This window comes from Chelonia mydas, chromosome 11 (genome assembly GCF_015237465.2).
Source record: "Chelonia mydas isolate rCheMyd1 chromosome 11, rCheMyd1.pri.v2, whole genome shotgun sequence".
Taxonomy (NCBI): domain Eukaryota; kingdom Metazoa; phylum Chordata; order Testudines; family Cheloniidae; genus Chelonia; species Chelonia mydas.
The window spans coordinates 49,137,051-49,164,753 of NC_051251.2; the positions used below are offsets into that span (position 1 = coordinate 49,137,051).

The window sequence follows — 27,703 nt, forward strand, 5'->3', positions numbered from 1 at the left end:
TTGTATTTCTTGGAAGGGACACATAGATTCTCTAAATGTGTTTTCGTTGGCATCACACTTGCACAGGCACAAGCAACCAATCTCTAAGCACCAATGCTGATTCTGGAAGCTTCTGTGAAGTTTCCCAGCAGTGCTCTGCCTTAGAGAGTGCTTAGATCCCACTGTGCTTCCAGAACTTCCCCCATCCTAGTTTTCTCTCAACAGTTAGGCCTTTGACCTATAGGATTGTTTAAAATGGCCACGAAGTTGGAGAATGCTGAGATAAATCAGTAAATGCTATTTTTGCCATGAGTCCTTGCAACCTAGACTGACTGGATTGCTCTCCTTCTGATGTCTTGTACATGGTGACCTCTGATGTGTCAACACACATGCACTGTCCCCCTACCCTCAACTAGTCAGCCCAGGGAGGAGGAACAGCCCTCAACAGCTGAAGAACCCTAGGTTTAGTTGGACTGCCGGGATGCTAAGACAAAGCTTACCTTTGATGCAAGTTATCACACTTCTTTGATAGCCAAGGTCTGTAAGATGCACAAAATGAAGTTGGATTATCCCTCTTCCACACTTGTAAAGAGAGCACCTGCTCTTAAGAAGGGGGGGAGGGGGAATCCTTTTGTTTAAGCCTCCTCAGCTCTGTTGTTATTCACTGTCATATTGGGCACCACTCCTTTAGTCCCATATGATAGTGTGCCCTTGGGTATCCTGGGTCATACTTCAAATGGCATGTTCAGAGAGGTTTGCCTTCTGCTACCCTAGATCTGTCATCTGTTAACTTGTGCGCTGTGGACTCTCTGATAAGGACTGCTTCTGAGGAGCTACTGACTTTTCATGGCATTTTGCCGTCAAAGACTTGTCTCTCTTAAAGTGGAGTACTAAGAGACTAACTCCCCTGTGAAAAAGTCATAGGTACTTCACATAGGTGTGGAGAACTCAACCTGAGAAATACTTGAGGCCTCAAAAATCATTATTGCTACCCAATATGAGTAAGAGTATTAGACTTTTATACTGTATATTCGAGAAAACAGAACACTTCTACCTCGTGAGGTTTTCACCTCCAGATTTTTTTCAGAGCTGTTTGCTACTAGATTATATTAAGATTGGCCAGTAATATTTAAATTAATGCAATTTGCTTGCAATTTTTTCCTGTCTTTCATACTGATGCCAGAAAATATTGCACTGTTCTTCTTTAAGCTGTGCCTGTTTTTATTGCAGGCTTTAGCACGGCTATCCTGTGCATTTAAAACTGAGAATCAAACTCGCCTGGTGGTCTGTGACCTTGGAAATCCCATGAAGGCTGGGACTAAAGTAAGTCAAATGTGTGGCTGGGGTTTAAAAGAGGTAGGAAGATGACTATTCATATTCATTGAGGAAGATGCGCACTCATACTGCTAGAAGATATAATCTCATTGACATTTAGATCTCAAAATATATTTTAAGCCACCCACATGTTAGAGTAGTTCAAAGAAAACATTCCGAAAATTGGCTGCAAGTTTGCCAGTAAACTAAGGTCTGAAAAAAATGTACGTGGTTTTTATGATGCAACTTTACCTAGAATTATTCTGTAATAATTCTAAGCACTGTTATATAGCACTTTTCACCATAAATCTCGAGGCCATTTACATAAGGGAATACATGTCACTTCCAACCATTTTGAGGATGGGGACGCTGAGGTGCAGAGAGAGTAAGTGATTCACTGCATGACCGTGGGTGAATTAGTACAAAACTCAGAATTGAATCTTATTTTCTTGCCTCCCAGGCACTTGTCCAGTTTACTATACCGTGCTGCCTCCTGGTGCAGCACATGGGGTCTGGGAATATGTAAAAACAACTGTGGAAATGTGAAGCAAATTTTACTCTTTCTCTGGGGCAGCAGTATGACGACTCGACCTCAACCAAGTGAGAGAGGCACACTTGTTCAGTTGGATGCCCTTAATGCTAGTTCAGCCTGCCTTCGCTTCCTCTGTGACCCCCTGCCTCGTGCAATTTCAGTGACGAATAGTAGTGCTGAGCACTTTTTGTTATGAACTTGAGTCTGTTTCCACTAAACCTTGGTCACTTGGTTTTGTTTCTAAGCTATTAGCTGGCCTGCGTTTCAGTGTGAATCAGCAGTCAGAGATGGACACCTCCGTGAAGTTTGACTTACAAATCAGAAGGTATGGAAGTAGATGCTAACACCATGCCTCCCAATCTACTTTACGCTGTAGCTAGCACTGAATAGATAACTTGGTAAATGATGAAGCTATGAACTGATCATTTACAATTTAGTTCTGAGCTAATTTCTTCCTTTCTATCTCATAAATGTTTTATCATGGATTTAACTTGCTTTAAAACACTTCTCTGTTTGTAATGTAGGGAAAAGGTCAGTTCTGTTTGTATGCAGTTGATTTTCCTTTCACGTGATGTGGCACAAATGAAATGGTGCTATTTAGTGACAATGGGTACAAAACCAGGAAAGGTATTTGAAGCAGAGCTTAATATTTTGCATTCTGGGTTCAGTTTGGATCTCTTCTTCACACATGCAGTGCCAAAATGTGAAACAACGTGTTCATTTGAAGGACTAGCAGCAGCCTCTGTTTTAAAAATGACCTTTGCTTGGACACTCCAGTCCTTCTATGGGTATGTCTGCACTGCAGCTTGAGGTGTGATTGCAACTGGGTTAGGCACACCTGCGCTAGCTGTAATCTAGTGACCAAGGTACAAATAGCAGCGAAGGCGTGGGCTTCAACTCAGGCTGTACGAGCCTGCCTGGAACGCTGGGTATGTACTTGTATTGCAGCCCGAGCTGGCATCCGTGCTGCTGTATCGTCACTGCTATTTTTAGCTGTGCTAGCTAGATTAAAGGTAGTGCAGTTACACCGACCTGAGGCTCGGTAGTACCTCCCATTCCTCTGCAGGCATGCTCTTAAGAGCATGTTAGGCCCAGCTTGTATGTCTAATGAACTTGTGACTGTGGGAGGTGCTACTCCATGCCAGGGCTATTCACCTATGCTGTTCAGAGCAGAGACTATTTCTGTGTGTGTGTGTGTGTTTTGTACAGCCCCTGGCACAACCAGGCCTAGAACCTGAATGGTGACTTCTGGGCAATACTGTAAAAATAGTAAATATATCAGGAGCACATGAATGGAGTAGATTTATGTGCTTGCTGGAGAAAACACACAGGCCTCCTATGATGCATAGTTGATGGGAATCTATCTCTCTGGTTATGATTTTTACACCTCTTAAGTTAACTCCAAGCTTCAAATGTAGCACTTTGTCCTTGAGGCATCATGTGACTTTGTCACACTCCTTGGGGACTTTGTCCCCAGAACCCAATGAATGGATCACTCTCACACATATATGCATTTTCCCTCTCCAAAACTGATGATAAGAATAATAATTTTAGTGGCAGCAGTTTGCCTTGGTGATCAAAGGCTTTGCAGCACTAAAAACCCTTTGATCTCACATAGCTGTCTGGTTCAGTTTTATTCCCATCCTTTCTATCAGCCAATGTACTGTTGCTTCTGGCCAGTGGCATATAACTCTAGCTCACCTCCCTTGGAAAAGGTGGGCACCACTGAGCCTCCTAGCTTCCTCCCTCCCTCAAAGGTGAGAGCAATCACCAAGGCACCTGGTTCCCTCCATCGGAGGAATAACAGTCTCTGCAGATCCTCTTTCCCCAGCTTCCTCCACACAGAAGTGTGCGGGGGTTGGGCGGGGGAGGAAGGAGCAATACTTCTGATGGAGAGAGGGGGAGCTGCTACAGCACCTCCCAGGTCCCACCTCAAGAAACTCGCCTACCTGACTTCCGCTTGCCACCTCCCTCAAAAAACATCCCCCACCACCTACCTCTGATAGCTCCTCCACCCTTTTCACCCCTGATCTCTCAGTAGGGCAATCAGTTGTGAGGAAATGAACTGAGTCAGCAACCCAAGCATAATATACTACAAGTTAAAATAAGGGAGAAATGCAAGTTTTATGTAACTGTTTCAGAGGGCAAACACAACAGGATAGAAATTGCTTCTGCAGAATGTGAGAGAGGAACTGCAGCATTTAGTGACATGTGACAGGTGCAAGTAATATGACAAACATGTCCCACTTATCTAGTCTGTGCCTTTCACTGCACTCAGAGGTGTGCACTGCATGTCAAAAAATGGCTCCCAAGTCAAAAAATGGCTGTAACACTCCCAACGGTGGCACAAGAAGGGGTGTACCAACCTCAGGGCAGACTGTTTAAAAACCAGGGCACAAATCCCAAACTGGTTGTGAGATCTAAATGTAGATTTCACCAACAAACTGTACCAAGTGCAAACTCCTCAGGCACTTTAACAGCCTTAACGCAGAGTCACAGATAGTCCCCTTGAGTACTCTGATCTGTATTGCCACCTGGGCGAGCATATTTCTGTGATAGATGTCTCCTTATACCAAGGATCACAGCAATATTCAGGTTACTCCTGCTCCCAAAGGACCAATCACTTACCACAGGTCAATTGCACTTACGGTCTCACACCACTGACAGTACTTGTAGACAATCCTGTAATAAACTATATGAAGATTTATTAAATAGGAAAAGGAAACAGAATTATTACCAGGTTAAAGCAAGCAGACACAGACACAAATAAGTTAGTTTTAGGTTTCAAACAGTAATATAGGCTTCTATAACGAGCAAGCTCTACTTGACCTTTAAAGCTAACCTATGCTTCAGCTGGGGATCTCTTGTTTATGCCTAGAAACACCTCCCCCTCGCTGATTCCAAGCAGCATGGAGATACCTATTTGCTTGGTTTGGGGTTTTTATTCCCCTCCTGCCACGTGCTCTGAGCTGCAAACTCAGCTAATGGGCGGAATCCACTTGCATGACTCATATTCTTGGGGAGGAGAGCAGAACAACAACAAGAGTCTTCAGTCCTTTTGTTGAGGGTTTCTCAATCCAGACATACGGAGTTTTCAGTTGCAAGATCCAACCAAAGCCCCTCTGGTACGGTGGGTCTCCTCTTTCAGAAGGAGCATAAGAAACTTCTGCAGAAGAGCAGTTCCCTGCACTAATTAATGTCCCTCTTCTATATGGCGAGAATCACAGAGGCCCACAATAAAACTGCTCACATTTTACAGTATGGAACATAGATACTGCAAGGAAGTAGAATGCATGCAGCAACTCTCGTCTGAACACTTTCTTAAAGTTCTAAAAATTTATCAATATTAACCCACAAGTGAGCCATACAGATTCCAGCTATGTATCTGTTAGTGTCCAGTTGAGACACGAGCACCATGACATGAGCTGTCACCTGGCCCACCAATGTCACAGGTGCAACCTGGCATCCAAAAGGGTATGACGATTGCTGTCTAGGAGGAAAATATTACTCTGCTACATATAATTTGTAATTACAACAGCTGTGAAGAAAATAGAGAAAATTTAGGAAATCCTTACAAAGGAGGCAATGTGCTCTAGTGGATAGAGCACTGGTCTAGGATTCTATTCCCAGCTCTGCCACTAGCTTATTGGATGACCTGGGGCATCCTCTCTCTGCCTCAGTTTCCCCTTCTGTAAAATAGGGATAAAGAATTTATATTGATGAAACGCTTTTATATCGGAGCTAGGAAAGTGCTAGATTGTATTGGTATGAGTAATCCTAGCATTTATAAGTGACAACTGCCCTATGATCTAGTACACCCTTCTGTAGGTTTTAAATATAGGGTCAATCCTCAGCAGTGCCCAGCTGATGTTTAGTGTAGCTGTGGCAGGGGATGAGGTATGCAGAGATGACTTTTAAGGCACTTTTCTGCATCCCCAACACTGGGGCTAGGTGAAGGCCACACCAGCCCTTGGGCAAGTTAGAGCAGCCTAAGGGCTAGATAGGGGCAGTTATGTAGCAATGATCACTGGAATGCATTTTGCTCTGACCCTGCCTCCTCTAGCCCCTCAATTGTCCCTTATGCCAAGGAGAGTTAAAGTGGAAGGGCTGGCATAGTCAGCTACACCAGCTTTATGCCATTTGTTTTTTCCATGCAAGTAGAGTATTTAGGGCAGGTTGTAAGGCCCATTTATTCCGTACAATATGGCAAAGTAAACCTCAGTGGAGCACCGTATGTGGGCCTTAGTTTTTAGTACCTCTCCTTTTGCCCCGATGACACAGGAGTCACATAATAATGTTACATAACATGTGCTTAACACTTCAAAAAAGAACCTTGTTCATTCCATTTAACAAATGGACTTATCTTCTTTTTCAGCTCCAATCTATTTGACAGTTTAAGCCCAATAACATCTTATCAGGCTGACCTTGCCATCTTAGCATCTGTTGAAATTAGAGGGTGAGTGTTGATACTTATTTAGCAAGTGTTTCTTTTATGATGAATGGTTTTGTTTTGGGGTTGGTTGGGTTTTTTTGGTAAACTTCCTTGCAGGTCTGCAGGTCTTGCTTCTTATTGAGCCTTGGAGGATTTGTAATAGAAAAGTAAACACGGATTCATGTCGTCATCTTTGGGGCTTTAAGTGCAACCTAAGTAATTTAAGATCCGAAGTCAATTTTGAAAATGGGACTTGGGTTCCTAAGTGCTTTTGAAAATGCTGCTGTTCATCTTTATAATTCATTCAAAGAACAGTTTGTAAACATTATTCCCAAAAAATCACCTTCTGAACAGACTAAGAAAATACACTTTGAGTCCAAAACTGCCAAAACCTTTTTTTAGAATGTCAAAATACTCTCCAAATATAGGTTTAGAGTAGCTTGTCCTTTTCAGCCTTAGGTATACTATCTGTGAGGCTGTGATGACTCTCTCCTACTGCTATTTATTGAAAGCCACACTTCACCTAACCATTAAATGGTCCTTCTGATCAGCCAGTCAACTCAGGATGCCTCTCTCTACATATTTTAATTTTCCTGAATAGCTTTTGTGTATATATTTATTTTACAAAGAGTGCTTTTCTGTGCAGCTCTTAAACCTCTAAAGAATCCTGACCGTTCAGTGAAGATGTTAATTTTTCTCCTGCTGGAACACTAATATTGCTCACAATCATTGAGGCCTTGCATATTTTTTAGGGGAAAAATGAAAATCTCCTAAGAGGCACCATTTTCTTTAATTTTTCCTTCCCACCAGAAATCTACTGAATTAATAAGTTTCTTGAGATCCTGGTGCTGTTAAACCATCATGTTTAAAAAGGAAGAAAAATTAGTAAAATCACCATTGCCAGCCAGGTGCTGGCTGAGTTCCATGTATGACCCTACCAATTAGATGCCTCTATGGTCAACCCTGCTCACAGTTGAATTTTTCACCACAGAAGGTTGTCCAGACAGCATGTATTAATTTTATACAATGACCCCGAATATGAAGAAAGATCCCTCTGAGAGAGAATTATTCTTAACAGTATATTGAGCAGAAGATCAAACATTTTATACAAAAAAAACTTCACTTCTGCTCATTCCAATGTCCAGTATTTAGGATGGAAAGGTCATTGTTAGTTTTTAGATATTTGTAAATTTCGGTTTCTTGAGTCTGCATTATGAAAGCCTTAGGGTCACTTTTTAGAAATTAGGCTAAATACACCTCTACCCCAATATAACGCAGTCCTCGGGAGACAAAAAATCTCACCGCATTATAGGTGAGACCGCGTTACATCGAACTTACTTTGGCCCCCCCGTTCCTTGTTCCCTGACCGCCCCCTCCAGAGACCCCATTCCCTAATCACCCCCAGGACCCCACCCCCTACTCAACTCCACTGTCCCCAGACTGCTCCGACCCCATCCACACCCCCCACTCCCTGACAGGCACTCATCGGCAGCGGCAGGAAGTGGAGCAACGCAGCCCCAGCCCGCTCCACTCCGCCACCTCCCAGCCATGGCGCTCTGCTTCCCGCCGCCGGTGAGTGCGGGGAGGTTGGGGAAAGGACGCCCCCCGTACTCACCTGCGGCGGGAAGCAGAGCGCTGTGGCTGGGAGCTGGTGGAGTGGAGCGGGCTGGGGCCGGGCTGCTCCGCTTCCGCTGCTGCTGGTGAATGCGGAGGGGATCCCTTCCCCCAAGCCCCCTCCCCCGAGGGACATGGCTGGGACTGGAGCGGGCTGCTCCCGGCCCCCCGCTAATCCCCCGGGCCACTCTGGGACTGCGGGGCCCCTAAAAGTGCCCCCCCACAGCTCCTGCCTCCTAGTCCCTTGTGGGGGGGAGCTCCTGACAGTCCCCAAGACCCTCTGCCCCTTATCCAACCCCTTTGCCTTGGCCCCGGCCCGGCCTGGCACCCATAACATGCTGCTTAGAGCAGTGTGTCAGAGCTTTACCGCATTGTATGTGAACCCACGTTATATTGGGTTGCGTTATATCGGGGTAGAGGTGTATTTGATAGCTTTGTTTATTCCCTTCACTATGTAGTGTCTCTTCTCCTGATCACATCTTCCTCCCCATTGCAAACTGGCAACCCCAGGAGAATCCAGAGACAGAAGAAGACATAGGACCTCTAGTTCAGCACATATATGAGGTATGTAATAGTTACTGATTTGAGGTCCAGCATTTTAGCCAAGAAATAATGGGGAAGGAGGAAATATTTTAGTTAAGATTTCCTTTATGGTAAATGTGCTTTACTCCATGTCGTTGTTCAGTAGGAACTTAGAATTTGCTGCATTGAGTCAATTGAGTTCATTGGTCCAAGCCTCTGCGGAAGGCAAAAATCCTAACAATTAATATAGCCAGTTGTGCAGTGCTATATGTTGCAGTTAGTGGGAGCGGGAAGGAATTCCTCTCTGATCCTTACAGCAATCAGCTTATACCTGAATCATAAACCTCTCTGCTGTTTTACATAACTCTGCATGTTATTGGCCATAAAATCATCCAGTCCTTTAGAAAACTACACAAATTATCTGGTCACCTTAATCTTGCAACAGTGAAATCAATAAAATGACTACTCAGTGTGTTAATTATTCTGGACACTCAGCTGTACTCTAATTCTGCAGTCATTATTACAAAAGCCTTTTGCCTTGAAAATTGAAGTCTTTTGAGAGTTCTTTTTTTAAGCAACTATCACAGATTTCATCTGTGTTCAATTAATTTTTTTAAAGAATTTCTTTTTAGAAAGACTGTCTGACTATAATTCAAGTTATTGTGCAACCAATAAGGTACTGCTTATCTAAAACAATTATTCTTCTCATATATCTGACCTGTCCCATAACGTACATACAACTTTGGATAAGAAATGTACAGTATCTCTTACTTTGGGCAATGTAGTACATTTAACAAATGGAATTTCTTGAAGGCAGAAAAATATCTTTCCTTTAAATTTTTCAGAAGAATCTCCCCTTTCCAGCAAATTATTTCAAGTAATTATAAGTTAGCTTCTTGGGAGATGAAATTGAGTTTCTTTCCATAGTAATGCTGGTGATACTCTGATTGTACTGGCAGTCAGGGGATATATTGTAGATGCTCCTTCATATAATTTTAAATATATACTAGTGCCTCCTGGGCCATTAACAAAGGAAAGAGGATAGTCTTACACAGTCATTAATTTTCTTCTCATCACTAGCTGAGAAACAATGGTCCAAGTGCCTTTAGCAAGGTGATGCTAAATCTTCAATGGCCTTACAAATACAACAATAACACCCTGTTGTATATTATGCAATATGAAATTGATGGACCCATGAACTGCACTTCAGATATGGAGATCAACCCATTGAAAATTAAGGTAAGCAGAGACTTTTGTAATGCCATGTTTGGGTATTGAGTCGAGTTGGGTTTTTGTTCCTGTCATTTTGCTGCATACTATAAACTGTGAAATATAAGATTATTTATATAGACCAGACTCCCTGCTAATGTAAATAAGCATAGCCGCTAGTTTTGCTGTGTTTTACTCCTATTGAGAATCTGCCTATTTTCTCTATTCTTTTTTTACGTATTCCCTTTTATTTTTTGTTATACCCTGTGTAACAGGGTGCTGGCCATTAGGTCCTGAGCCAGTACTCGGTTAGTCCAGCTCCAATTAATTGGGGCTGGCTGAGTATGCCACGCCTAACTGCTAGAAGGGAAGCACCTGCGGGCCTCATTAGCCAGGGGGCTATATTGGGCTGTCAGGAAGCTGGGGGAGGGGGAGAGAAGGGAAAGAAAGGGAGGAGCCAAAGGCTGTGTGCATCCCTGCTGGCTGGAGAAGCTAGCTGTCCCCCAGGTTGCTAGTTTGCAACGTCTGTAAATAGAAGGTGGTGGGAGCTGACACTGTAAATAAAAGGCACTGGTGATTGCACTCAGAAGAGGTCTCTGGCTGGTTTGCTGCGAGGGCAAGCGAACACCTTGTTACACCCTGGCTCCTTGTATGAAGAGACACCAGCTGGAAGAATAGGTAGACACCAGCTTTTCAGCCAAAAGTTCAGATCTAGTATCCCATGTCGTCTTTTTTTTTATTTATTTATTTTAAACTCATGTTGGTATAGTTTTCAGTCCACAGCAATGTGTGTAGCCTTTTATTTTATTTAAAGTGAATTTTGTAATCTGGGTAACATAATACCACCACCGTGGGTTCAGCCCTGGCGGCTACAGTTTCAAGCTTAACAGGGTAAAAGTCACCTCTGCTACTTGCTTCAGAGTTAGTCTCTAGGAACACATAAAGACCAAAGGTAGTGACTACACATACATTCACAAGTACAAGGTCTAGACTGTTTTACAATTTTTATTAAAGTTACAATTAAAGTTATGATTACCCAAGCACATAGAAGTTCTATACATGCCTGAGTTACAAATGCATGAGTTACAAATATAGTTATATTCACATCCTTAACAACAGTGTTAGGGTCTAATGGGTGTCAACTGGCTTGATCGTCAGTAGTGGTACGGTTCCTGCTGGAGTCTCCCAAAGGGAGCTCAATTTTCCCTTTCTGGGCATCCCCTTTTTATAATGTGATTCTGTCTATACCTACATTCTGCGCATGTCCATAAAAGTGTCAACCCTCTTTTCTCTTATTGGTTTGTGTCTCCTGGAAACTTAAGGGACCCCAATTTTCTATAGGCTGTGTAAGTTCCGTTTATTCTCATTGGCATTGATGCACAGCCTGTATCCTTTGGTTAAGACACATGTTGGATACAGTATTTTTATGATCTAATATTTATTTTTTGGGTAATTTTATGCAGTATTACCACTTGGTACCTCTTTTCCCATAATCTTAGGGCATCGAGTTATTTTCTGGTCGCTTATGTCATCATTTCTTGTCTCCAAGACCTAAAATAGCTAAGCTAAAATCTTGCAGGCCTCAGCCTACAGGTTCTTGTGTTTCAGCTTCTCTTACTCATGTCTGATACATGGTTCCTCGAAATACTGTTCCATCTTATACTTTCATAATCTTACAAATTAACTCTAATTAACATAGAATGAATATATATGATATAACATATTGATTCATCATAACATCACGCAATAAATGAATAATAACTAAAAACATGGGCTACAAATGGAATGTTACTTAACCTAAATTTAAACAGCAACATTCCAAAAGTTGTTTTGTTGTTTATGTAATATTTTTATTTTTCAGTTTAGTAGGAGACATTGCATTATTGTTTTTATTACTACTTATTTATCTAAGGCCTGATCTAAAGCACAGTGAGGTCAATGGAAGTCTTTTAATTGATTTCAATGGCCTTTAGATGAGGCCCAGCGTGCCACAAAAGTATTTTATATATAATACATGAAGATATATATTTCTCTCATGCAATTTCAATATACTGTATAAATATAGTGTGTACATATATATGCAATTTCAGATTCATCACAGGGATAAAGGGGTATTTCATATGTGGAATAGTATAGTGACCCTTAGGTCTCAAGTGTGAAATCTGGAAAAAAAATTCCCAAATTGGAGGAATTGCTAAGGCCCACAATATCCTACCCACAGTACCCTATTTCAAATTCCTCCTTAAATGATACACTTACATACACACATTTGTAACATACAGTGCTTGTACCAGTTTCTTAGACTCAAATAAATACATTAGAAGTGTTGGGGAGAGACCCTTGAGTATGAGATTGCTACATTGAAAGTGCTTTATTGACAGCTTTAAGAATAGATTCTTTGCTCATTCCAGGAATGAAACTTCCATTGACATCAGTTAACATTCTACTAATTGAACTGGCTGAACTGTAAAAAAAAAAATGTGCTAATAATTGGCAAAGTATTGAGTTTGGTGAGGCAAGAATTGGACACTGCAGGGCTCTGAATTAGGTCTTATTAAACATCTATGTTAATGATCTAGGAAAGGGAGTGAACAGCATGTTAATTAAATTTGAAGATGATAAAATTTCATCTTCTCCTTTTGGAGATTTGCAAACCTCAGCTAGGACAGAGACAAAGGGACCTATGGGGATTAGAAACAAGGACAGACACCTCTTTTGAATAGGTTCCATTCTGTTGAACGTAGGGCTGTGTGCAATTCATAGGTTTTGATTTGCCCAAGTTTTGTGAAATCTCTCAGGTGAGGTCAGTTTGAATTTTTTCTTGACCTAGTTTTGCTTTGCTTGAAGTTTACAGGCATCCAGAAAGTCTATACAAAACACTAATAAATTTGAGTTTATTAAATGGTTTTGCTATGCAATTGGTATGTTTATGTCTGTGTTGCAATGACATAGCAACAAAATTATCCCTGATTTCAAGGAATCCATTTGCAAAACCACTTCTTTTTGCTTTCTCTAGAACTCAGAAACAGCAATAACAACGAAGCAAAAAACATGTGAATGACCCGGTCAAAGTAGTTTGGCTAGCTGTTGGCTTGTAACCCAATTTCTGCACACTCTTAAGTCTAATCATTAGTAGTAGTTCTTAAAGATCTCAAATCACATTTGCCAAGAGTAGGGGTATTAGCCTTGCGTCCTAGACAAGTTCTTTTTAGGTAATCACTTTTGTCTACTTAAAATTCCCCAGCATTCCCAGTAGTATGTGGCAGTGTTCTTGCATTCCTATACTAAACTGTGGTGGAATGTTGCTCTCCGCAGTTAAAATGTTGCTATGTTCTACTCCAGAGGTGATTGCTTCTGTGAAGTTATTTTTGTATATGTATTTGGTCATTTGTAAAGCATCCTAAGATCCTTTAGGATAGAAGATGCTATATTAAATTTTCAGAATGGAGAGGGGTAACTTGTGGTGTTCCCCAAGGGTCAATCCTAGGACCAATCGTATTCAACTTATTCATAAATGATCTGGAGAAAGGGGTAAAAAGTGAGGTGGCAAAGTTTGCAGATGATACTAAACTGCTCAAGATAGTTAAGACCAAAGCAGACCGTGAAGAACTTCAAAAAGATCTCACAAAACTAAGTGACTGGGCAACAAAATGGCAAATGAAATTTAATGTGGATAAATGTAAAGTAATGCAAATTGGAAAAAATATCCCAACTATATATACAATACGATGGGGGCTAATTTAGCTACAACTAATCAGGAGAGAGATCTTGGAGTCACCGTGGATAGTTCTCTGAAGACGTCCACGCAGTGTGCAGCGGCAGTCAGAAAAGCAAACGGGATGTTAGGAATCATTAAAAAAGGTATAGAGAATAAGACGGAGAATATCTTATTGCCCTTATATAAATCCATGGTATGCCCACATCTTGAATACTGCGTTCAGATGCGGTCCCCTCATCTCAAAAAAGATATACTGGCGTTAGAAAAGGTTCAGAAAAGAGCAACTAAAATTATTAGGGGTTTGGAACGGGTCCCATATGAGGAGAGATTAAAGAGACCAGGACTTTTCAGCTTGGAAAAGAGGAGACTATGGGGGGATATGATAGAGGTATATAAAATCATGAGTGGTGTGGGAAAAGTGAATAAGGAAAAGTCATTTACTTGTTCCCATAATATAAGAACTAGGGGCCACCAAATGAAATTAATGGGCAGCAGGTTTAAAACAAATAAAAGGAAGTTCTTCTTCACACAGCGCACAGTCAACCTGTGGAACTCCTTGCCTGAGGCGGTTGTGAAGGCTAGGACTTTAACAGAGTTTAAAAGAGAACTGGATAAATTCATGGAGGTTAAGTCCATTAATGGTTATTAGCCAGGATGGGTAAGGAATGGTGTCCCTAGCCTCTGTTTGTCAGAGAGTGCAGATGGATGGCAGGAGAGAGATCACTGTTAGGTTCACTCCCTCTGGAGCACCTGGCATTGGCCACTGTCAGTAGACAGGATACTGGGCTGGGTGGACCTTTGGTCTGACCCAGTATGGCCATTATGTTCTTATATTAGATATTGTTTATTATTTGTGTTTTTCTTGATGTAACCTTAGATTTCAGTTCCTAAAGCAGATGAGAAGAATGAAACACTTAGGGATGAAGATAATCGTGATCACCATATAAATCGAAGAGATATAACTGCCATTGAAGGAGATGTACATACTTTGGTAAGCGCCATAGTAGCTCTTGAACCAATATATTTCAGATGTCATCTTTTGCTCTTTTAATGAAGAGATGAAAACTGTGGAAATAGTTTTATAAAGGAAAAATGCATTTGATAATCTAGGGCCTTGTTTTTTCCATTTTTAGTGGAACATAGCTAATTATGCAATCAATTAGTTAGATGTCTGAATGCATTTGTGCCCACAGTTATTTGCAGGCATGGGAATTGAGTTGAGGCCTTTTTCAACATCAGGGTCTCCATAGACTATGCTTTTCTGTGGAGTTGGGAGATTGACAGTTGGATGGGGGAGGTGTGAGAAATTGAGGTAACAGAGGAGAGGTATAATGACTGGATGAACCCTGGGGGCATCTTCACAGCCCTGGATTGCAGTAACATTAGAGCATACTCCGCCTAACCGACCAATGGACTTTCTGCCCTCCTGCTCCTGATGTTTGCAGGGACCTGTCCCTGTTTTCTGGATAACAGCAGGGAGTGGGAAAATTTCTGAACTCTTGTGGCCTCTCAGCTCCCAAGGGGACCCATTATTCACAGGAAGTGTGGGGATCATCTATGTTTCTCTTTGAAAAGGGCCAGTAGTGCTAGATAGAGGGATTTGGGGGATCGACTCTGCAAAAGGAGGAAAAAGTAATAATATAGTAATAATGTAGTGTGTCCACTTTATCTAGTAGGTGAGGGAGCAAATGTAAAGGGAATCCAGGGTGGGGGTGGTTATGGTTTAATGAGGACTCTTTAGAAAGGATAATTCTAAAAAACGTTTCAATGGTTTGGAACCATCAAGCTGTGTATCCACCTGTTGTTGCTGTCACCCATGTCTTCCTTCCATCCCTTCCCCTTTTCTTTCTCTTGTTTGTTATGCTCGGTTCTTGTTCCTTGTCTTTAATTGGCTGGGGCAGGGACCGTGTCCACCTAGTGTTTGTACAGCACCTGTAACCCTGAGACTGCAGAAATGGACAGTGAATTTCTCCCCATTTCTGTGGAATGAATCTGTCAGACCTTTGGGAAGGGCAGTCTGCTGGATCTGCCTGAGAGAAGTGGTGGGAGTTCTGGGATTGGTGCTCTGCTCAAGAGGCCAGCATCAAGGCAGAGCCACCTGAACACAATGGGTTTCAGCAGATCCCCTGAAACCTCACATGGCATGCTTTATTTGCAATATCACAATCCCAGGATTATTTGCTATAAGGCCTTGGTGGGGAGAGGAAAAAGAAAAGGATTAAAATGTACCTGCATCCTATGTTGTGGGGAGTGGGTCTGTGAAGGAGAAAATGGGGATTATCTGATCGGGGGGGGGAAAAAGAGTCAAGATCTGACAGTCTGATTCTTCTCCACATAAGAGCTCCAAACTCCTATACCTCCAGTTGCCAAACACTCCTTTCTTAAGAGTAGCTGCCTTTGCCCAGCCTTCCTAATGGCTTCGTTGGACTCTCTAACCACCAAAAATTATATCCTATATCTGGAGTCTGTATTTTAGCATTTTCAGAAAGACTGATTACAGGTAGGTTCCATTTAAAATGCAACTTGCACTGTCTGCAATAACCCCAATAGCTTCCCCTAATTAGAAGAGGAGGTACTGCAGAATAGCAAATAGTGAATTTTAACAGCACCTATTATAGGTGATACAATACAGTAGGTTTCTTCAGTCTCTAACATCTGAGATTTATTATATGTGAGATATTTCAATTGATTCACTAGCTTGATGAATAACTCAGTGTTTCAAACAACTCTGAGACAGGTTAAATCAAGGAGAGACAGTTTCTGAGTGACAAGAATATGCTGCCAGTTTGTTTTTATCTTCTACTGTTTCCCTCCAAGGCAGGGTGATGGTTGCATCCAAATGGTATTGTATAAGCATAGCTACAGTTCTAAATGTCACGTCAAAAATGAAGGGGAAAAGAGGCAGCCTTGTTTTGTTCCTCTTTCAGGAACTGTTGATGATCTAATCCCATTAGTTAATAGGATGCTAGTGGAAAATAGAAATGTTTAATCCAGGTTAGAAAAGCCAGCCAAACTCTGAATTTCCTTGGCATTATTTACAGATAAGGGACTGTGACGGGATCCCTGGGGTGCAGCTTGGGACTGTGGGACTGCTGTGCCCCCTTAACTCTCTACCCTGGGCTGTCTCTCACAATGCTTTGCTAGTGACAAGCAGCAAACCCCTCCAGGCACTGTTATCGCTCAGCACAACAGCATGTGGAGCTCCTCACCCAGCTAGATTGCATGAATCCTCCCAGAGCCACTCATGAATCACACAGGGAAAGGCACTAGCCAAATCCTCCCAGCCTTGTACCTCAGGAATATACCGTCTTGCACTGCTCAAGACCCTTTCTTGAGCAATGCAAGTTTATTAATTGGTTCACCACTTCATCAATGGAAAGTGGATATACACCAGCCTTTGTCAACCTGAGCAGATTTACCAAACACTTCAGGCAAACTCACTGGTAAAGATAAACAGTAAAATTAGTTTATTGACTACAAAAGATAGGCAAAAGGTCAGAGTGGTTACCAAAATAAAATAAAATATAAACACGCAGTCTAAACTCTCAATCCTATTAGACTGGGCAACATCTAGGTTAAACAGTTTTTCTCATCCCACTGGATATTGCAATTCATAGTATGCAGTTTTCACCCTTAAAACCTGGACCAGTCTTCTCTGTTGGAGTCTTCAGTCTTTGGAGTGTCCTTATTGCTTGCAGCATAGGGGGAGGAGAAAAGGTGAAGCATGGTCCCCCTGTGTTCTGTTTTATACCCTTAGTCCCTGTGCTTGGAGAACACAAGCCCAGGCATGTGTGGTAGTCCAGGCATGTCATTGAATTGTAAGTCCTCTGCTGGACAAAGGCTGGTGGTGTGTGTTCTGCACCCACCCGGGCGTTGGTTACCTCCCTTGTCATTGTCTCTGGAGAGCTAGTATCTGGGCACTTCCCAAACCACAGCATATTTTAGTGAAAAACATACAACACAATTCTTATAATTTTATATGCATTAGTGATGCACATATTTAGATGGAACAATGGGTTTCAGCAGATCCCCTGATACCTCACATGGCATGCTTTATTTGCAATCTCACAATTATGAGATGAGGAACATGGGGGTTACAGGGCGCTCCCTCAAGGTATAGATTGTCACAGGGTCACTCTCCCTTACTGAAGGCCTTTTGTTCAGTATATCAACAATGCAGCAGCAGAATCATAGAATATCAGGGTTGGAAGCGACCTCAGGAGGTCATCTAGTCCAACCCCCTGCTCAAAGCAGGACCAATCCCCAATTTTTGCCCCAGATCCCTAAATGGCCCCCTCAAGGATTGAACTCACAACTCTAGGTTTAGCAGGCCAATGCTCAAACCACTGAGCTATCCCTCCCCCCAATGTTTCATCGGTGTCTGATACAGCAGGTGGAATCTTTGGCATAAATCTTTTTCTAAAACCTCTATGACCTTTGTATGAAGGGCAACAACACTGAAGCCCTTAGGTTGTGCAGTTATTTGGCACATGGTACACAATAAAATGAGAAGCCAAAACTTCCACAGTTTCCAGAACAAAGAAAGAAAGTAAAGCAGTCTAGTCAGTTATCATATTAACAGGAATAATTTCTATTTGAAATAATTTTTTAGCTATGTTCTCTGGGATTGGAGGATACTACATTCTGGAAGGATTTGTGCTTCTCATTTAAGGGTATTTATCTTAAATAATGGAATTTGGCCTTTACATGTTGCACAGTCTTCTGTAACAATAATTATATTGCATCATGAGTTTGTGATACCCAACTGTGAAATACAATGCTATGTAAATCTGTAACTGAGAATACATCAGGTACAATGTACCATATTTTGTAGAAATATGTAACCTTTCTAATTCACACACTGAACAATTACAAACTCCAACATTCAGTGAGAGTTCAGATCAGCACACATCTTACTAAAGTATATATCTGTAATGCATATCCTGGAATTGCCACCAAATATTTCCAATAGAGAAAAGGAGGTGTTAGTACCATTATACAAGGCACTGGTGAGACCTCATCTGGAATATTGTGTGCAGTTCTGGTCTCCCATGTTTAAGAGAGATGAATTCAAACTGGAACAGGTACAGAGAAGGGCTACTAGGATGATCCGAGGAATGGAAAACCTGTCTTATGGAAGGAGACTCAAGGAGCTTGGCTTGTTTAGCCTAACTAAACAAAGGCTGAGGGGAGATATGATAGCTCTCTATAAATATATCAAAGGGATAAATACCATGGAGGGAGAAGAATTATTTAAGCTCAGTACCAATGTGTACACAAGAACAAATGGATATAAACTGGCCATCAGGAAGTTTAGACTTGAAATTAGACGAAGGTTTCTAACCATCAGAGGGGTGAAGTTCTGGAACAGCCTTCCAAGGGAAGCAGTGGGAGCAAAAGACATATTTGGCTTCAAGACTAAGCTTGATAGGTTTATGGAAGAGATGATATGATGGGGTAGCCTAATTTTGGCAATTAATTGATCTTCACCTATTAGCGGTAGATATGGCCTGTGATGGGATGGTAGATGGGGTGGGATCTGAGTTACTACAGAGAATTCTTTCCTGGGTGTTTGGCTGGTGAGTCTTGTCCACATGCTCAGGGTTTAGCTGATCGCCATATTTGGGGTCAGGAAGGAATTTTCCTCCAGGGCAGATTGGCAGAGGCTCTGGGGGGTTTTCGCCTTTCTCTGTAGCGTGGGGCATGGGTCACTTGCTGGAGGATTCTCTGCACCTCGAAGTCTTTAAACCACGATTTGAGGACTTTAGTAGCTCAGACATAGGTTAGAGGTTTGTTACAGGAGTTGGTGGGTAAGATTCTGTGGCCGGCGTTGTGCAGGAGGTCAGACTAGACAATCATAATGGTCCCTTCTGACTTTAAAGTCTATGATTCTGTTATTCTAATCATGGTACAAAGGGGCCTTAAAATTGGGTTAAATCAATAGAGTTTGTTAATTGCAAAATTATGGAATTTCGCTATGGATTTCCTAGTCACTTGAGTGATTTATGGAGTTTTTATTGCACATTTTAATATAGAAATTATCTGTGTAACAATTGATGTACTGTCATTTGTGTCTTTAAGACTGAATGTAGACATAGTAATGCATTTTCATCCTTGAGGTAACCATTCCTCTTGTCACACGTAGGGCTGTGGAACTGCTGAATGTTTAAAGATAGTCTGCCAAGTTGGCCGCCTAGAGAGGGGAAAGAGTGCAATATTGTATGTAAAATCCCGCCTTTGGACCCAGACCTTTATGAACGTAAGTGCCTATTAATAATTCACAATCTCTCCCCACTTCTGAAACATGAAAAGTCTTTTTACATCCAGCATGTAAAATCAATTTTGTTTTTTTTGCACAGAAAGAAAACCAGAATCATTCGTACTCACTCAAGTCATCAGCCTCATTCAATGTCATAGAGTTCCCTTACAAGAACCTTTCATTTGAAGATATCCATAATTCTACAGTAGTAAGTCATTTATGTCTGAACATGGTTTGGTCCAATGCACATTCAGCTGAAATTAATATAAGAAATAGAATGGTCAAAATGAAGCACATACATTCATCTTCATAATGCTACTAAATTTTAACTAACTCTTAGTTTTATATATTATAATTATATATATATTATATATATTATAATTATAATTATTTATACACATAAAATTAAGACTAAAACCAAACATTTTCAATCTGAAAACTAGAATTCTAGCATTTGGCATGTAGGCTTTCATATATCTATATTGACAATACTGTGCGCAAATAGACCTGGTTAATAGATACAATTCAGTCTACATACTGACAGTCCTGAATCATTCAAAGAGCCTATAAAACTTGTTCTGATGTTCAGGATTATATTTAGTCCTTTATTGGGAAATACAATTTACTGATGTCTCAGTGGTGGTACTACCAAACATATCTTACAGCCCAATTCTGCAGACATATGCGATAAATGCTATTTATCATTTGTCTTTGATGGCTTCACTTGCTTTTTGCCTACTAATCTATCTGCTGGGACTGCTGCTAATATTCCAAAGCTTAGAGAAGCTTTCCAACACCTACTATGTCACAGGCTTTCCCCCCCGCCCCTTTAACTCTTCCAGAGAAATATTCCCTTCTTCCCCTCCCCACCCATGCCCATTACACTTGCTAGACCCCAGAAGTCCTGCACCGTTGACAGATGTGAAGTCCAATATCTTGTGACCAAACTGGTGCAATAAGAAAACCAGGAATGGTAGAAATCTTTAGTTTTCTAGTCCTCATGGAGTGGGAGAGTTTGAACTTTAAAATTGACATTATTATTTATTACTATTTTTATTACTAATAATTAATAATAATAATTTGGTACTGCAGTCGTGCCCAACAGCCCCAGTGAAGAACCAGAACTCTATTGCACTAGGCAGTGTACAAATGCAGAACAAAAAGATGAGCTCTGCTCCAAACAGCTTAACAATCAAAGTATAAGGCAGTAGACAACAGAGTGATACAAAGAGGAGGAGAAACAATTAGAAAGCAGTGGTCATCATGACAAACAGTGATCTCGGCTCACCAGCTCTCTAACCATTGTCAAGATTTTTGTAGGCATTACAGCAAAAGAGAGTTTTTACCGAGGGATTTGGAAGAGGATATTCTTATACAGTATCTGGTTTCTAAAATATATTAGTTCCAATTTTCCTCTCCTTCCAAGCCCTATAAGGTTTGATTCTTGGTATTGAGAGGGTGCCTAACTTTTTAAAATAAAATGCCAAAAATACTTTTAAAAACTCTGAAACATTTGTGAGATACCACACTTCTTCTGTAAAATGTCAAGCATATACAGAATATGCATTTAGTATGGTACAAAGGCTTTCATAGTCTTGGATAATGTGGCTACTTCCAACTCGGGCTGATAAAGCCTTTTTGCCATCATATATTCTCTATCAATTTACAGAAGTGCCATCTCATCCAAAAGAAATGTTAATTCATGGTGAATTAGGATGTGTTTTAAATATGACCGGTTCAAAATATGTATGTCACAAACTGTATGGACAAATTCATTCATGCCACTGCCTAATAAAATGTGATCCGTTGTGTTTTTCATTAGGTTACCACAAATATCACCTGGGGCATTCAACCACAGCCCATGCCAGTGCCAGTGTGGGTTATAATTTTGGCTGTCCTAGCAGGATTATTGCTCCTGGCTGTTCTAGTCTTTGTAATGTACAGGGTAAGCATTATACTTTCGGGGGGCGGGGGTGTCCATTATTGATGTATCACTGAAAATGACACTAGTAATTTGGTCCTAAACAGTCTGAATATGTTAATCTATTGGGTAAACTGCAGAGTCCATCCATTCATCCTAGGTTGTTGAGCAAGGGAGGAGTTGCAATAAGGGTTGGTGTTTGTGGGAGGACTGGGCTGTTGTTTGGCTCTGTTTCCTTTTTCAGTTAGGATTTCCTGGTTTTAGAGGATAAGCTGAAACTAGAGAGTATGGAGGAAAACCTAAGTGACTGAGTAGTTAGGTTGTTTCTTAAGCGCTCTCACAGTGAGAAATGGCTTGTAAATGACATGACTCTCACTTTCCAAATACGTGTGATTCCCCAAATTACAGATGGGGTTCTTCAAACGGGTGCGACCTCCTCAAGAAGAACAAGAAAGAGAACAGCTGCAACCCCATGAAAATGGCGAAGGAACATCAGAAGCTTAAAAAGAGTTTTATCTGTGTAACATATTGAAACTGTAAAAATGCCAGCATCTTGGTTACAAATTTTGATTTCCCTCTTAAGGAACAGACACTCCATGACTGCACTACTGTTGATGTCTTTTGGCATTGGGAATAGCCTTAACTACAGATTAAAAGCAATATATTTAAATCTTCCCCTGTATTAATCACATTAATAGATGTGACTAATGCATATGCACTGATTTGGATGTCAAAAACTTACACGATATTTAGTGCCATGATTTTGCTAATCTAATTTCAGGAGACACTGTTCTTTGATGCACAGACAAGTGTTGTACAAACGGCTACATAGATTTCACTTACGCTCTGTAAACCAGCAGTTCTCATAGTTAATTGCTAGATTTAGTATGTTCTCTGTTGATGGACATTTACATTCAGACACTACACTTAATTTTCAAGCTCTCGGTGGCTAGATGCACAAAATGAGTATAGCTTGTTTTACAAGTCTGCCTTGATTGCAAAGCTTTTCTGTCCTTAGACTCTTGCTGATGATTTCCCCCAGAAAAGTATACATGGGAATATTCAGCAGGATCATTCCCATTTGCCATCTCTTCTGCATGCTGGTCTCCCTTTCTGTAAGGAGTTGGGGGTTAGCTGCCTCCATGGGACCATTTCTCCTTCCCCTCCCACTCCTCTTGATTTCATAGATGGTGCTCCACAGGTCTTGATCTGTATTTTTAACCCAATATAGTTACACTGATACAAACCCTAGTGTGGATGTTGTTATACCAATATAAAGGTTCTTTCTACCAGCATAGCTTAGTACCCTCCTAAACAGAAATAAACTATACCAGTATAAATTCCTTTATGCCAATGTAACTGTGTCCACACTAGTGGTGGTATACTACTTAACTATACCAGGATAGTTGAACTGATGCAACTTTTGTATTTGACGAGCTCTAAGAGTAACAGCAAGGACAGAGCACTTTGGCATGTATTCTAGGTTGCTTGGGGCAGCATCTCCACTGTAAATACCCCAAATAACCAGAGAACCTTTTTGCCGCAAGTTACCTGAAGTTAATAGCTTGTTTAGACTTTCATTTCTGCCTCATGTTCGGTTTTTGGAAAACCAGGACTGATTTTCAGTCTTCTTTGCATTCTTCTTAGCTGAACCACTATTGTATCTGCATTATTACTGAGAAAGTCCAAAGTTAGTAGGGGGTTAATTTGTGTATTGGGCAGCTTGCTTTTTTATCCATTTACATATTGTTTTAGATAGCTGTTTAAGTGAAATTACTTTATAATGGAAATCCTGGCCTCACTGAAGTAATGGATTTTACCCACAGCCTTTAATTGTATAGTATTGTTATTATAATCATAGAGGGAGGAATCAGGACCCATGGCATTAGGGGCATGTCCACAAGACATCTGGGGGGGAGCCTCCCACCCTGGGTCCACAGAGTTGCTCTAGTGGAGCTCATGCTAGCACTCTAAAAATAGATGTTTTGATCTTGCATCGTGGTCCAGAATTCAGGCTCTTAAGCCCATCCCATCCCATCCCACCCCACCCTGGCTTCAGAATCCAAGCTCCAACCTGACCCGTCTACACAGCTGTTTTCACAGTGCTTGTGCAAACCCTGCTAACCTGAGTCTGTGGACCCAGGCTGGGTATCCCAGACTCAGAGTAGACATGCCCTAGATGGCCTTGTTGTATGTGTTTTAAGATGAGACAGGAGTGATTTTTTTATTAAATTCAGCTTCAGTCAGGGCTTGATCCTGCAGTTATACTGCACACCTGATTCCCATTGACATTAGTGGGAAATCTGCACACAGAAGGACCATTCGATTCTTTGGGTCCAGTCTGAAACTTAGGCTAAGCCTAGAGGTTGAAGAGACTATCAGCAGAGAGAACATGGCTCTGATTCTGCAAACATGTATGTGCTTAAAGAACGTGAGTAGCCACAGTGATTTGAAATCAGCAGGACAACTCACCTGTCTAAGGATGAGCACAGGACTGAGGCCATTATGGGGAGATGGAGAAAAGCACAGGAAAGCTCATCTCATCTGGGCAGGGTGTTAACATTAGTATTAACTACCCCCTGATTTTACGGTCACGAAAGCGTGTCATTTCTTGGCATTTAGGGTACAAAGGTATCATTTCAGCACAACTGCTGTAACTATGGAAACTTCCATCTGAACTAAGTTACATAAAGTAATATTTCTTGAAATTATTTGTATTTCTTATGTTCTACTAAAGAATAACAGCAAATAATTGCCTCCCCTCTTTGATTAAAATCCCTGTACATTCACTAATCTCCAGTTTCATTGTTAGAAAACAATAACGTAGCTGCAGTGTTCAGGTTACATCATGAATTCAACTGTGCACACAGCCCCCAGTTCAGGACAGCACATATGCATATGCTTAAGGGATATTTTGAACAGGGATGCTTTCCTGAATTGAGGTCTTTGTTTTTACAATTTAGATTTGGCAATAAGATGATTATAGAATTTATATTTTCTACTGTCATAATAGTTTTCGTAGTGGCCTACAAACGCTACTTGTATTCTTATAGCAAATGTTTTATAATGTCCACTTTTTTATAAAGAAAAGTGATATTTTTGTATGCAATGAATGTCCCTGAAGCAAGTGCTGTGCATAAAATCATATGACAGATAGCTTATTTAGTCCTCTTTTCAGAGAAACTCCCTTCATAAGTCCAAATTCATGTATATGCACTAACAACTTGTGAAATTATTTAGCCTAAGAGGGCAATTAAAAAAATCCAGATCTTTTATGAGTTTATATAAATACTTCAACTTACATTATTGCAGCTTTTTATGGTGTATCTTAAAAAGTTAAGATTTATATTGAGAAATTTATATTGTCTGGTACCATACTTGGGCAAGATTCATGAGGTGTAAGGATGTAACCTCACTTGTAGGTTTAAATTTGTCTTTCATGAAACACTATTAAAGTTCAGTAGTAGATATATTGTTGTTAAGCACAAGTGGGAAGCCAAACTTTAGATATATATATATATATATCAAAAGTCAAAATCTTTTATAAATGTTCACAAATGTCTATATTAGACTTGTAGTTCTATCCTTCAAATTTATGATTGACTAAACGATCTTGATGCTTTTGATACTTTTAAAGAAAGTCTGCTACTGTATTTCCTTTCTTTACTAAAAATTTTGATATCTCTTTACGTATAGCTAAGATTTAAATTCAAACTGAGATTTTAGTATTAGTTATTCCTAAAATTGTGTCCAGCCTTGAATACTTGTAACCTTGTTAAAATGAACTCTCATAGGTATCTTTTGAACGTATTTCAGCTGGAACTAGGGGATTCTTGGTGCTTTTGAAATGTTCACTTTATTAATATATAGCTATGAAAGTGTAGAGCTTTACACAGCAAAAAATGCATTAAAGAAGTTTTTTAGGAGTGTCCGCTACTATTTCAGAGGGATTAAAAGAGATTTTGACCATTTTGGGGGGAGGAGGGAGAAAGATTCAAATTTTAGAACCAGTGCTCATGCCAGAGGGAGCTATGGGGTATCACTACTGAGCACTACCAAATCACATCAGAGAGGAGCATTAGCATGGACAAAATCTAGTCAACTCTGTCTTACTACAGAGTAGGGCCTGTTCCAAAGTCCTATGAACTCAACAGGAGACTTTCCATTTACTTCAGTTGGCTTTCAGTTGGGCTGCTCATGTACAATGCAGCTGTCTGTGAATGGGAAAGAATTAAGGTTATGTAATAGGAAAATAGCAGCCCAGAATGAATGGGTAGGTGGCAGAATGTGCACTGACCTTGTCACTTCCGTGGGGAGATAAGGGCTTCTTTCACTTGTTGACGCAAGAGCTGAGAAACAAGTTTTGTGTACTGTGTACTCCTACCACAAAGAAATGCAACCTTTTGTTCCCTTTAGGATCTAATCCTGGGAGATGCTGAGCTCTCGAAGTTCCTTGGGATCTGAACTTTTTGGTACTCAGTCCCTAGATTTTAGTTCTCATGTGCAATATAACATTAAAATCAGATCTAATTCACTGCCAAGTTGTTTTTAAGTTTAATAGGCCTGACCTAAGATGTGATGTAGCATTTGTTGACTTACAGTAGTCAATATTTTTAAGAACCTTTTACAAAACAAATGTATTAAATTGAGTTGATACATGAATGCTGTAGAAAGAGTTTTGATCACCCACATTGGGTCAGACATAATGAGTATATATTCTAAAGTTTATCAGTTGCTAACTCATTGGTTTGGGTTAATGAGATTTGGTACAATGTTTTTCTCTAAAGCCATTGTGGAAAATTTGACGAGTGACTGTACAATAATGTATTTGAGTCTGTAGTGCTACTACTGTTTCATATGTTTGTGCCTCTTATTTCAGTGTAATTGAAACTTTTTAATAATAGCAAAGGAAATCTAAGTTTAAATGCATTGTCCTTGTAAAAATATTTTACATTATGGTTGAATAACTTGACCCTTGACTTTTGCAAAATAAATAAAGATTTAACATAACATTAGAAACTGCAATGAAAATATTAGTTGAGTGGCCCTTTCTGATCCATAAAGGAAACTTACTTGTTATGACAATGCTGTTTTGAAAATGTAACATTTAATTCTTCATTTTATAACAGACCGGTTTTTGCATGCATTTTGCTAGTGCAATGTTGTCTGCACAAGCAGAAAATTAACTTACTAACAAGACTGCCACAATTTGGGCCACTAGAGTTCCTAGCTGTTTGATAAATATATTCATGAATCAAATGGAAATATTTTCAACAGTTACAAAATGGTTTCAAGGGGCCTTACAGAACATTTAAAGAGAGCAATATTCATTTTCAGCCACCTTATTTTTATTAAAATATAAATCACACAAATTGTGTATTGCAGCAGGCAGAACTGCATTAGCATCAGATATGGCTAGCAAGCCTGCCTTATTTTCCTTTTTAAGTCCATTTTTAATCCCAGAAATCCACTGACACCTTACAATTAAAAATGATTTCGTTGGGTTATATTTGTATAGCTCTGTATTCAATTACATTTAGAAATAATTTAAAATATTCATGATTGGATAAACAGATTTTCAAAATCTGATTGTAAATGTTAGATTGATAATTATTAGAATTTTGGAATAAAATACCTCAATAAAAAAATCTTCTCTGAATTCTTTCAAAGGAATATGCACTTTTAAAAAGTTATGTAAAATAGTCAGTGGAAAAGTTCCAGAGTAGCTGCTTGCAGCCCACAAGGATTCACTGAGTATTAAAAGGTGCACATAACACATACGTCACTTTCTCAGCTGAAGTTGCACTTCCAACAAGGGGATTTGTTACTGCAGTAAGGGGAAAGAGAAGCTGGTTGCAATCTATTTTCTCTCATTGCTGGATGACAAACATCTTGCATATCTCAATATCAGGAAGTTACATCTGCAAGGATTCCATGGTCATTATTTTATTGATGGAAAACAGTCACTTTTTATCCTTTCCTTAAATGTGTAAAGTCTGGGAACGAGTGTTTAATTTTCTAGTTGTACATATTAGGACAATTTAATTTCTTGGATTGTTTTCAAATTAACTGTATTCATCTTTATGTTCTGGGTGATTGTAAATATTTTGCTGGACAAAATAAAGGGGTGCATATTATTTTTCTTTTGACTGAATATATGTTTACTCAGGAAGTAGAGCTAACTGAAATTTTTCTAAATTTCA

General features: G+C 40.2%; 1 protein-coding gene across 1 annotated transcript in view; it reads left to right on the top strand.

Annotated features, from left to right (window-relative positions):
* Positions 1-27,642, top strand: part of ITGAV (integrin subunit alpha V) — an 85,309-nt gene extending 57,667 nt beyond the window's left edge. Inside the window, exons 21-30 of the mRNA XM_037912071.2 lie at positions 1,210-1,302; positions 2,071-2,150; positions 6,201-6,281; positions 8,330-8,435; positions 9,474-9,632; positions 14,198-14,311; positions 19,466-19,579; positions 19,680-19,787; positions 21,402-21,524; positions 21,909-27,642. Of these exons, the coding sequence (XP_037767999.1) occupies positions 1,210-1,302; positions 2,071-2,150; positions 6,201-6,281; positions 8,330-8,435; positions 9,474-9,632; positions 14,198-14,311; positions 19,466-19,579; positions 19,680-19,787; positions 21,402-21,524; positions 21,909-22,004 (1,074 nt within the window). The 3' untranslated portion in view covers positions 22,005-27,642. The remainder of the gene's footprint in view (positions 1-1,209; positions 1,303-2,070; positions 2,151-6,200; positions 6,282-8,329; positions 8,436-9,473; positions 9,633-14,197; positions 14,312-19,465; positions 19,580-19,679; positions 19,788-21,401; positions 21,525-21,908) is intronic.
* Positions 27,643-27,703: the final 61 nt, after the last annotated feature.